At 36.4% G+C, this 12,947-nt stretch overlaps 1 protein-coding gene across 3 annotated transcripts in view; it reads left to right on the top strand.

The window, feature by feature from the left end:
- Nucleotides 1–12,947, top strand: part of SPART (spartin) — a 31,976-nt gene that overhangs the window by 6,656 nt on the left and 12,373 nt on the right. For all 3 annotated transcript variants that reach the window (XM_045514108.2, XM_074378078.1, XM_074378077.1), the window contains 4 exons: nt 2,355–3,166; nt 6,038–6,235; nt 8,329–8,484; nt 11,135–11,258. In XM_045514108.2, coding sequence (XP_045370064.1) covers nt 2,355–3,166; nt 6,038–6,235; nt 8,329–8,484; nt 11,135–11,258 — 1,290 coding nt within the window. The remainder of the gene's footprint in view (nt 1–2,354; nt 3,167–6,037; nt 6,236–8,328; nt 8,485–11,134; nt 11,259–12,947) is intronic.

Below are 12,947 nucleotides of genomic sequence, written 5' to 3'. Positions count from 1 at the left end.
CTTATATATAAGATTGAGGCACTAAAGAGTTAATTGGAGACTCTGAGGTAGAACTTACCAACCTTCACTTCTTTCAAGAGTTAATTGCTTGGACAGTTCTCCTTGGAAAACTCTCAGTGTCACTGTCTTTAGATCTCTCCTCCTGGTCGGGGTCAGGTTTCTCAGAGAACGCACATACCTTTTCTCTGGAGTGGTACCCAGCTGCTAGAACTCTAAGAACCAAGTTGCGGAGAGAAGGCTGAAGGTCCAGTATTCAGGATGTAATTTTTCACTTAATCCTCCTGCTTTTGTATTTACCCTTAATCATGCCTGGAAGTCCCATGCAGAGACATTTTATTTTATGCTTTTTTGAATTACAACATCCAATCTTCTTTCAGGGCTAGAGAGAAATAGTGTCCCGGGTGCTTGGTGTAGGAGAGGTCTGAGAGTCTTACTTTGTAAATAGCTTTTAATCAGTCCTTTCTCCCAGCTCTCCCTCTACTCCCTCTTTCAGAGGAAGGCTGGATCCCATCAGCTCCCGTGCCTTTTGGAGGTTCTAGGAGGTGCTGTAAATGGGGCTGCTTCTCTGATTTCCTGACTGACAGTGTAGGCTTCAGCTTTCTCAGGTCTGTTTTGTTAGTTACCACTTGTCTGCCTCCTTTTTCAGAACTGAAGTACTGTTGACTCTTCATCCTCTGTCAGTTACAGCTTTGGTATTTATTTTAGTAAGGGATACGTTAAAGTGCCATATGGTGCACTAATTTTAAATTTATCGCTCAATGATTTTTTACACATATATACACCCAAGTAATTACTCGGATCAGGGTAGAGAACATTTCTATGTGCTCCAAGGTACCCTTGTGTCATTTCCAAGTGTGTACCACCACCTGTAAGCACTGTGTTGTTTCTGTCATCATAGACTAATTTTGCTTGTTCTTCACTTTTACCTGTAAAGTCATAGTATAGTAGTCTCAGTATGAAGGCTTTTGTGTGTGGCTTCTTTTGCTCAAAGAATTGGTGAGATTCATCAGTGTTACAGGCATCAGTTTTTTTAAATTCCTGTGTGTTACTGCACTGTGTAAAAATGCCACTATTTATCCCTTCTGTGGGTGGGCATTTGGGTGGTTTCAAGTTTTTGGCTTTTGTGAATAAAGCTGTTATGAATATTATTGTACCTGTTTTGGTGTATATATTCATTCATTTTTCTTGGTTATATACCTTTAAATGGAATTGCTGGGTCATAGAGTGGGTGAACGTAGCTTTGGTAGAAATGCCAAATTTTCACAGTGGCTGTACCATTTTTCACTTCCACCAGCAAAGTATATGAGTGTTCCAGTTGCCGTCTTCTCTAACACTTCTTAGTCTTCAGTTTTAACCACTTGATAAGTATATATAGTTGATCCTTGAACAATGAGGAATTAGGGGCACCAGCCCCGCCACAGTCAAAAATCCCTGTGCAGCTATCTCTGCCGCAGATGCAGTGGAACTGATGAAAGACTCATCCAAGGACAGGAAGCAGAAGCAGTTTGGATAGAATCAGGGCACAGACCCTAGGTCTTCTGATTCCATGTGATCTCTAATCAAACAGATTTTCCCCACACTTAAAAATCTGTAAAATGAAAATACAGGTACTGTATTTATTGAAAAAAATCCACGTGTAAGTGGTCCTTGTACTGTTCAAGGAGTTAACTGTAGTCATGTTGTGGATTTTAGTTTCATTTCCCCGAGGGAATCATATGTTGAACACCTTTTCACATGCCATTTAAATATCTTCTTTTGTGAAATACCTGTTCATGCCTTTATCTCGTTAAGAAAAATGGTTATGCCATTTTAACAATCTTGTTGGTCATTTTAATGGAGCTTTGGGAGGGAACGGGGCTAACTGTATGTGAGTAACCTGCCACCTTTAAATGGAAGTCAGGTAACTTTAAAGCTTCATTCAGATTTTTTTTTCTCATTTCTGTTCTCCAATGTGTGATTCAACCTCATTTTTAATTAGCTGCTATAACCTGGAATTATAATGAATTTTAGAATGAGACACTTTTGTTCCAACCTTAAAGATACAGGAAATTTATTTCTTAGAAACTGGAACAAGAAAATTACTCAACAGATGTATTCTGGCTTAATCTCTTAATGTTTTTAGTTTAAAAAGATACTTAGGACCATGAGCATTATTTATTTATTCATTTAACAAATGCATATTGAGTGCTTTCTCTATGTCAGATCTGATGGTAGACTTTGGGAATACATCAGTGAACAAAATGGACAAGCAAGGCTCCTAGCCTCTGAAATATATTCAGGTGGGAGAAATTGATAACAAATAAGTAAACAAATAATTAAATAAGTTAATTAAAAATATTTTCCCTGTTCTGCAGAAATGGAGCAAGAGCCACGAGATGGAGAACCTGCTGAAGTTAAGATCATCAAAGAAGCATACAAGAAGGCCTTTTCATTTGTTAATAAGGGACTGAATACGGATGAGTTAGGTCAGAAGGAAGAAGCAAAGAACTACTATAAGCAAGGAATAGGATACTTGCTCAGAGGAATCAGCGTTTCATCATCAGATCCTGAACAGATAGGTCCTGGGTGGGAATCTGCTAGACAGATGCAGCAGAAAATGAAAGAAACACTACAGAATGTACGTACCAGGTTGGAAATTCTAGAGAAGGGTCTTGGCACTTCTCTGCGGAATGATCTTCAGGAGGTGCCCAAGTTATATCCAGAATTTCCACCAAAAGACATGTCTGAAAAGTCACTGGAGCCTCAGTCCTTTAGTTCACCTCCTCAGCACAGTGAAGTAAATGGAAATACTTCAGTTACAAGTACAGAGTCAGTTTCCGCACCTAGTGCTTTATCCTTCGCATCTCACGGTCACCCGTCAGAAGCGCCTCCTGCCTATACTCCTCAGGCTGCTGAGGGCCACTACACTGTCTCCTATGGAACAGAATCTGGAGAGTTTTCATCAGTTGGGGAAAACTTTTACAGGAATCATTCTCAGCCACCTCCTCTTGAGACCTTAGGGCTAGATGCAGATGAGTTGATTTTGATACCAAATGGAGTACAGATTTTTTTTGTAAATCCTGCAGGGGAGGTTAGTGCACCTTCATATCCTGGGTACCTTCGAATCGTGAGGTTCTTGGATAATTCTCTTGATACAGTTCTAAACCGTCCTCCTGGGTTTCTTCAGGTAAGCCAAAGAAAAATGTAAAAATGTGTAAAATACATTATTTTTATTAATATTTATAATGTGTCTGAGTTACAAAAAGATCATTATAAGTTTTAGTTCCTTTTAAAATATATTTATGAAATTTATGAGCTTTGAACATCTATGTTTGTGTTTGGTAGCCTTTTCTTTTTCTTTTTTTCTTAGATGTAAAGTCTTGTTTTAGTATTAAATTTGTAATGACAGGACCTGAGAGGGACTGGAATATTCCTCCTTAGCTTCTAATTTTTTTATCTGAGGAAAAAAACTAAGAACTTTAATTTTAAAAGAGATTTATGTAATTCACGTGTGAATTCACTGTAGATTTCCATAAATGTTGTCAGGCCCCAGCTGAGGGGCTGAACTGGGCTAGATCTGAGCAAGGTAGGTACTTTAGTCCAGAGTCCAGATGATGTGGTTTGGTTGCAGTACTGGTTATCTAGGTTGATTTTCTCTTTTGGTATCCTCAGAATTCTTATGCAGCTTTTACATGGATTCAACTGGAAAGTTGTTTAAAGGTAGATGGAGACCTTCTAGGGATGTATGAAGGAGATATTTTGGGGCATTGTTGAAAGGAAGACTTCATCATTGGACAGGAAGAATAGTGTGATCCCATAAGTTATTTTAAAAAAGAAGGCTTGAGGTTAAAAAGAGTAGGCTTATTAATTGGGATTGTGAGGGAGCTGCTAAAAGATACAATACTTTCTGCTGTTGTGGTAATAGAGGTGCACTGTAACAATGGAATTTAAAAAAACCTTCGGGGCCTGAGCTGTTGGAGGTGTGAGAAATTAACATCAGAAACACTCAACTGGTTACGTGAGCCATTAAAATGACTTGTTCTCTAGTGAAAATTTGTCCTGTCCTAGTGCTTTTAATGTTATTTTTCATCTTTCCAATATCTCTTTATTTTGGGTCCTAAATAAAAAGTAAAGTCGTACCCAAAATTTGAGTCTTTTTAAGGGGCTCTCATTTACATGTATTCAGATGCTTGTAGCAGTGTCTTGAAAGGGAGTTACCATGTGTTCACTGAATACTTTTGTTGTGAAAAACAAACACTGAAACAACTAAGTATTATTAGATGTTAGATACAACTTCTTATGCTGCAAAAAAACACTATTGTTTTATTTAGGAAATTAGAAATTAATTTGGTTTTACGTAGGCACACTTAGAATTCTATGGCTTCTAAAACTATTTTTCTCTTGGCTTTAGTTTTAATATACTTTTTAAACCTGTTAAATTTGTAGTCAGTTCATACGGAACTTGGACATGAGATTGCCCTCTGAAAGTGAAACTGGGAGAAGTCAGCTTATGGTAAATGAGTTCACCAGTCTGTAAAATCTATCCTGAGAAAGGTCTATGAAGTTTTATTTGAGAAGATTTGAGAATACTCCATTTCAATGTAGTTAGTCTTAGAGAAATCACAGCCTAGTGAAAAAAACCTTTCCCAAACTTCAGTCATTTAAGTAGAACCATGGTTTTTTTTTTGTCAAATTCATCACTTCTGTCACTTAATATTTTTATTTAAATGTCTCATATGTTAATTTTATCCTAAACAATAACAACTGTGAAATGGAGGGAAAGATGTTATTTTTTCCCTAATGCATATTAAAATACATAACTACTCAAATTTAAATAGTTTACGTATTACTTGAAGTCATTCCCTATACCACAGGTTATATATCATACTTTGGAAAATATAGCAATCAGTTTTATTGTAACTTGTCTGAAGCTTGACTTTTAGAAAAGTTGGAGAGTGGCTTTTGAGATGACAAAAAAGAATCCATAAAAATTTGGGAAATGTTTTCTAGGAAAGAATCAAATATGAGTACTCTGCTCCCTGCATGTTTGTAATGCTGTTGGTCAGAGATGACGGATATATACCAGAATTTTCTATTGTTTATGTGAAATCTTTCATCTCTTTGACTCATGTTCACCACACAGTATTTTGATAATAGATTGTTCTGCCAAGTTTCTTAATGTGAGGAAGACAGTGTCCAGGGAGAGAGGCATAGTTATATTCTGGTCACTCAAAGAACGTATCTCAATGGAAATGAATACATTTGGATATTCTAATTTAAACTTAGTTTCTTCTGAATTTAGATCTCCAGGAGGTGAGCTTAATTAAGCTTTAGTGTGACAGTCTGACCTCCCTAGATGACGCTGCAAGGCAGTTTTGTGTCATTTTGATTTAACTTCACAATAGATAGTGAATCCATAAATGTAACTTAATGTTCTAGCTCTATCAGATCAGGTTGGGTTTAGTTTAAAAAAATTTATTCAACATTGTAAATGCTGGGTTTCTAATTATAATAATTGTTTAGCTCTCTGGTGGCAGATAACATGTGTTTTAACCCTGGCTCAGCTTTTTGGCTGCTGACTCAGAGCAACTTAACCTCTCCGTGCCTCCGTTTTCTTGTACATAAAATGACAATATTAACCAACTTCATGGAATAGTGAGGATTAAGTCAGTAAATACATGTGGAGTGCTTGGAAACAGTTGATTTTATTTATACAAACGGATAAATAATTTGAATTTAATTTACTTTGACCATTACTTATTTAAAGCTAACCTCGTTATTGATAACAGTGGACTATTTAAGGGCACCAGTTTTAAGACTGAATAATTAGTGCAGCAGCAACATTTTTAGCACAGTTCTGGTGAGTGGCTTGCAGGGAGATGAGACTAGCAAATGGCTGATTTTTATTGGAGGCTTGTAGTGCTGGTGGTTCTAGAAGGCCTTATAAAATGCATTTCAAACTTTAAAATGTCTATTGCTGCTATAACAATATTTAAAACCTCACTGAAAACCTAAGTCTGTTCTTCGATTTTTTTTTCTTTTTAATTTATCTTCTCAGGTTTGTGACTGGTTGTATCCTCTAGTTCCTGATAGATCTCCAGTTCTTAAATGTACTATAGGAGCCTACATGTTTCCTGATACAATGTTACAAGCATCAGGATGCTTTGTGGGGGTCGTCTTGTCTTCTGAGTTACCGGAAGATGACAGAGAACTCTTCGAGGATCTATTAAGACAAATGTCTGACCTTCGGCTCCAGGTATTTTGTGTGATCACCTTTAGGATGAAAATCTGCTTTAACATAAACACTTGTGTTTTTAAGGAAAGTGTAATAAGCTCCAATGTGATCGGAGTTGGGAGATTGAGACTGTATAATTTGCTTGTGTGTTCACAAATACAAGTTGGGAATTGGCTGTAAACAGCTATGATTAAGATTGTGGGCTCTGGAGTCAAGATTGCCTGGATTTGAATTCAAACTCTTCCAGAAGAGCTGTTTAACTCAAGTCTTTGATCTTCTCTATACTTCTTGTCATAAAACGGGGATAACATCTTTGGGCTTCATTGGGCTGTGTTGAAGATTAAAAGTGAATACGTTAAGGCACTTATATCAGTGCTTACAAGTGGTAATGTTTTGTGAGTGTTGGCTCTTGTTATCACCACTGTCTTAAGGCTCAGTTGGAAAAGTAGGCTTATGGGACTGAAAGGTGAAGTGGAGGTAATTTCAGCATTAGCAAATGGGTTATGTTGGACATTTTAGGGGTATGATTGGCATTTTGAGGAAAAGATTTTGTTTGAAGGAATTATCCTTGTTCTCTTGGAAAATGAAGGCAACATAAAATGTTTTTTACAATATGGTTGGTCATCCTGTGAACTTGCCTTTTTTAGCCTGTTTCCTCTGCCCACGTGCTGATCTGTTATAGGGAGTAGAAATAGAGTATAATGGAGATACTTTCTTTAGGTGGTCTTGCCCATACTAATGTAAGACAAGAGGGGAAAAATATCTCCCATTGTGAATATGGACAGTTATCTAGGCTGAAGGAGATTGACAGCATGGTAGTATAATCTTTTATTTTCTTCTTCAGTCAGCAGATACTTAGAATTCATTATTTAACCAGGTACTGTGTTAAATGATGGGGTAAGAAGAAAGAGCAGGCGGCTATAAAGGTGCGTATAGAACAGCTCCTGTTCTAACCACAGTGCAGTATGATAGGTGGTGAAGAAAAGTGAAAGGAGGTCAGGGAAGAGTTCACAAAGCAGTTTCCTTTGAGTTCAGTCATGAAAGATTTGTTCCTGTTTTTTTCAGAAAGTAGGATACACTTTCGAACCATACCTGTATTAAAAGGATCAGAGGTGATTGGAGCAGATCACCAGCTAAGTGGATGTGTATAGAGTCATCTCAGCATTAGGTTGTAAGAACTATGTAAGAGAATGACCTGGTGGTCGACGTGTTCTTGAGCATAGCCAATGCTAGACATTTAAGCTATGTTAACAGAGGCCATGATCCTCAAACAGAAGTGTGCATAGTCTCGGTGTACTCAGGAGAGGAGTTTACAAAGGCAGGAACGTGGTCAAATGGATGGGGGTTCAAGTCTAAGTTTTGCTGTCTGCTAGCTAAATGAAGTGACATTGTTAAGTATTCCAGGCCTTTTTTTTTTTTTTTGGAGCTGTTTCTCCTTTCACCTCTACATTCATTTGACTTGTATTACTGGGCTCTAGGAAAGAAATTAAACTGACCTTTAGGTTATGTGTTTTCTTTCTCTGTTCAGTTTTATTTTTTGGTTGCATGTTACTTTTAGTTTGCTGTCTTGACCTGGAACCCCAAGAGTAAACAAAAGTTAGTTATTAGTTAAAAAAAAAAAAAAGTTAGTTGCTAGCTATAATTTTGACTTGTTTTTACTCTTAAGCATTCATTCAGCAAAGTATATGCAAGCAGAATACCTTTAGTATTATGTGCAAAAATGAAAAAACAAAATCAGTCTTCCAACAATGTGGAGTAGTTAAACTGGACATGCGTTTTGTTAATTGCCTTTAAACTCATTTAGTCTTGTATGTGTTTCCTAAAACTTATAATTTAATTAAACTCATGTAGCTGCATCTGATTTAATGATCACTTATACCGTCATCTGCTATAAGTTTATCTTTTGTACTTTGTCTTTTGAAATTTTCTTTAGGCCATATCCTGTGAACCAAAGACCTCAAAGGTTTGAGGTTTGGTGATGAGATAAAAATATAGAGAAGGAGTAACAAAATAGTTGTAAAACACTTGTTATTTGAATAGGCGTATTAGAGCATGGTGTACTGAAGCTTGGAGGAAATCTAAATTTGAGCTAAGCTTAGTCCTTTACTCCCTAGGCTAATTGGGACCGGGCAGAAGGAGAAAATGAATTCCAAATTCCTGGGAGATCAAGGTGCCCCTCTGACCAATTGAAAGAAGCCAGTGGCACTGATGTGAGACAGTTGGACCAAGGCAATAAGGATGTGCGTCATAAAGGAAAACGGGGGAAAAAGGTAAGTAAGTGAAAGATCAACAAGGTAGGAGTGTATTCTGTTCTAAGGGTACCTTTCACCAGTTTAAATTATTTGTAAGATCTTATCTCCATTTACTGCAAGCAGCTTGCAGATTCACAAAGTGTTCACTGGTAAAAATAATTAGAATCAGCTTTAATATTTTCCTAAATTTAAGAAATTTAAATTAAGTATTTGTTACTTAAACTATTTTAAAAGATATTCTGTGTTTTGGGGGATAGATTTTTTATTGAACTATTTGAAGGATTTTTATATTTACTTAATGATGCATATACTTTTTTGTGTTACTGTCTGCCTTCCTGTGTACACCAGGATCTTTGGGGCTAGGTATGCTTTTCCCTACACTGCCATTTTTATTCAGTTCCTTATTTCTTCATGAGTAGTCAACAGGACAGAGAAAACGGGTTTTCAGAAATATATTTAGTAGTTTTTTCTTTCATCTCTTAGATTCTGAGTATATGATATGCTCGAAATGGTGAATTTAGATTAGAGTTCAGTAAATACTTATTGAGTGCTAGAAAGCTGAGCGTAGTGGGAAAAAGCTTAAATTTCTCATCTCAAAGTATTTACCATGTAGTGAGGAGGACAGATTAGCCAAGGGGTAATTTCTACCCAGTGTGACCATTAGATAAAAGTACATAGGCTGTACACTAGGTTGTACTTGCTGCATAATGTACAGGCTGACGTCATAGATGAGAGGTGTGGGAGGCAGTGAGAGAGGCCCCTCCTAGAAGGCATTATGGCTAAGATGAGTCCTGAAGATAGTATAAACACATGTATGAAGAAAGAAAATAACATTGTGTGAGTACTGGATTATAAACAGTTTGCTGGTGTTCATTGTTGTATTTTGTATTGTAAGTGCTTAGTAATTATCTTTGGAATTAATGACTGTCACACAAATACTCTGCTTTCACTTGCCATTTGTCACTGTGGGTTACGTTGAGCATCTTAGACTAGCTTGATGAGGACATTGGGGATCCAAAATGGAATTTAAAACTTCATTTTTTAAATTTAATTTCTTAGTTAAAAAAATCAAATTATATAAAAAGGTAGATACATTGAAAAACTTTATTCCCATCGTGTCCCTGCTTCTACATCTTGCCTCCTGCCCCTGTAAGTAATTGCTTTTATTAGGATCTTGTGTTTCTTTCCTGGGTTTTTTAGGCAGATAAAAACAGAGAAAATCTGTTATTATTTGTCTCCCTTTCTTGTACAAAGGTAACATCATATAGAGTGTTCAATGTATATATTTTTTGATAGTAATCTGGGGTAAATAGAGAACTTCCTCAGTCTTTATTACAGCTACTTTGTATTTCATTGTATAAATATATCATAGTTCCTTCAATCAATCTCTTATTGAGGGGTATTTGGTGTGACTGCTGTTACAAACAGTGCTTTAGTGAATAACTTTGTAGAGCCATCGATTCATGCATCTATAGGTAATTTCATCAAATAAATTCTTAAAAGTGGGATTACTGTGTCAACAGATAAATACATTTGTGATTTTGATAGATTTTGCTTAATTGCCCTCCCTGGTGATTATACTGTTCAGCACTCCACGGTACTGTGTGAGAGTACCTGTCTCCCCACAACCTAGTCAGCAGAGTGGGTGGTCACTCTGTATTTTGGTGATCTGATGATGAGAAATTGTATATTGGAATTTATTAATTTGCATTTTTGATTTTATTATTAGTGAGGTTGAGCATCTGCCTAGAGGTTTCTTGAATTATGTTTTCTTTGTGATGTCTAATCATGTCCTTTATCCATTTTCTTACTGGGTTGCTAGTTCTTTTCTTCTCAGTTTCTGAGAGCTCTTCACATATTAGGGACATCAGCCCATTGTCAAGGATAGAAGTTGCAAGTATTTTGTTCAGTTCGTATTTAGGTTTTATTTATGAGTAGCTTTTCTGCCCCATGTAGAAGTTTTTGTTTTGCTTTTAATGTTGTTTTATATTTTAAGTGAAGTTGTGTTTGTATTTCTGTTAGGGAGTTTGAGTTTCAAGTTATTTTATAATATGAGGTCTGAATTAGCCTACTCATAAGTTTTTAGAATGAAAATAAATTTAACTTTGAGATTTTAGAGTGTTGGCCCTAGCTATAAAATTAGCAAAGTATAGGTATTTCTGTGTTTTCCATTTCCATTCAGATCGAATGGCAGATTTTGTGTTTATATATTTTTACTTGTTTTTACTTGATTTCTATCAAAACCAGTTCATTTGGATACATTTTCCTTTACTGATTCAGTGATTTAACAAAAATCTTTTAACTTTACTGAGTACTGGGTGTATACTAATATCTAGGGGATGATAGCTCTATGAAGGAACTTAGTCTAATCAAGAAAAGAAAAAAGTTAGTCAATTTTTAAATATGATTTAATGAGTGCTGTATTGGCAATATGTTGGTATTTAAATCTTACTTACCAGGGGGACCTTACATAAGACCAGCACAGTTTTCAGCTCAATGGCAGTTATGGTATTGAGCTTTATGTAGTAAAATGTACTGATAACTAAGTTGGCTGGAAATATTTTCATTAATTACTATTTGTTGGCTTAATATTTTATTACAAAATGCTTATGATTTTCTCCCTGTTAGTATTCATTGTTTCACATTTTGAAATATTTTTATTATTTAGGCCAAAGGTACTTCAAATGAAGACGTTAATCTGAGTCACACTGTACCCTGCGAGCCTGTTTCAGAAGAAAAAACGAAGGAATTACCTGAATGGAGTGAGAAAGTGGCTCAAAACATCTTGTCAGGTAGTATAGTCATTTTTTCCCGTATAATGTGAAACCTTTGGATCACATTACAGAATATTTAGATAATGTTTTATATTTTGGTTCTAAATGATCAATTTATAAATACTTAAAAATAGAAGGAACAAGTGTCTTTGAATATCACATCATCATATTGTGGAAGTTCTTCTCGGTGTATTATCTCTGTTTCACAGTCTTGGGAAAATTAGTAGTGAAAAGCTTTAAGAATCTCCAAACTTTCAGAATAGTTATGAACATAAAATTAGTTATTTTCCTTTGAAATTGTCTCTTAGTCTTTTTCTTTCCTCCCCTTTTCCCCTTCTTCCTCCATCAAAAAATGATATTCATCCATCTTTGGAAGCAAAGCAGCCCTCCTTAACCACACAGCAGTACAAGCATGAAAAGATCTGAGAACTACAGCAAAGCTCCTTGGGAAGTAGGCCCTACTATTTAATTATGGTTAGAAAGGGCTTCCGATCATTTATTTTAAAACCAGAATGATCATTACTGACACATATATTTATACTTCAATTGGTTAACATTTTAACTTTTCAACTGTAGTAGCTCTCAGATTGAGACCTATTTGGTTTTCTAAAAAACATTGCCAGTCGTTATACAGTAAGTCAAATTCATGACCCAGTAGGGGATTTTGACTATTATTTGAAAGACTGTCAATACAGGTTTCCATCTCTGTACTAAAAACCCATTAAAATAATACAGGTGTCTGTAACAGAGGAAATCTTCAGCATGAAAAATCAATAAACTAAGTGAAATATAATTAAGTAGATAGGAACAAAATATTTTACCCAGTGTCAAAGAGCTGCTTGAGACAAGTAGAAAAGATAAAGCCAGATTTTCGAATATAAGTGTAACAGTTAAAATTGACCTTTGAAAGAAATTTTTAAAGAAGTTGTAAAGAAAAAACCTTCACTATTACTACCTTACCCCTGACTTTACAGGCTGCTAAGCTTTTATTGGGTCAGTATTCAGAAAACTTGCCCTTATCCACACATATGTGGAAAACTAAATTCAGAGGTAATTAAGTTTTTTGAGTTTATACTGTTACAAGATTGTATACTATCCATGTGTAACAAACCATCCCAAACTTACGGCCTGAAACAACGAACGTCTGTTCATGCTTACGAATTCCGTGGGCCGAGTATCCTGAAAGGCGTAGCAGGGACAGGTGGTATCTGCTTCATGATGTCAGAGCCTTAGGCCTTAGCTAGGAAGATTCAGAGGCTGACTGGTGACTCAGTAGCTGGGGGCTGGAGTCTCATGCAGGCTCCTTCAGTCACACATCTGGCATCTGGATTGGGAGAGGTCAGAATCTAGGACTGCCTGCACACGGCCTCTCCACGCCCCTTGACTTCCTCACAGCATGGCGGCTGTAAGCTTATCTGGCTTCTGCGCAGTAGCTCATGGTTCAGGTGTGAACGGTCCACCAGATGGGCAGAAGCTGCATTACCCTTTCTGACATACTTTTGGAAATTTCCAGTATTATTCCTTATAAGCAAGTAACAAGCCTGCCCAGATTCAAAGGGATGTTACATAGACCGCAGTTCTCAGTGGGAAGAATGTCAAGGTCATGTTGAAAGAATATGTGGAATAGGAGTTACTATTTTGGGCCATCTTTGGAATGTATCACATGCCGCAGAATCTCAGGCCTCTAGGTACTGCACAGATTCCACG

This window comes from Camelus bactrianus, chromosome 14 (genome assembly GCF_048773025.1).
Source record: "Camelus bactrianus isolate YW-2024 breed Bactrian camel chromosome 14, ASM4877302v1, whole genome shotgun sequence".
In the NCBI taxonomy this organism is placed as follows: Eukaryota; Metazoa; Chordata; class Mammalia; order Artiodactyla; family Camelidae; genus Camelus; species Camelus bactrianus.
The sequence above is the reverse complement of the archived record's forward strand: the minus strand, read 5'-3'. Positions and strand labels throughout refer to the sequence as shown.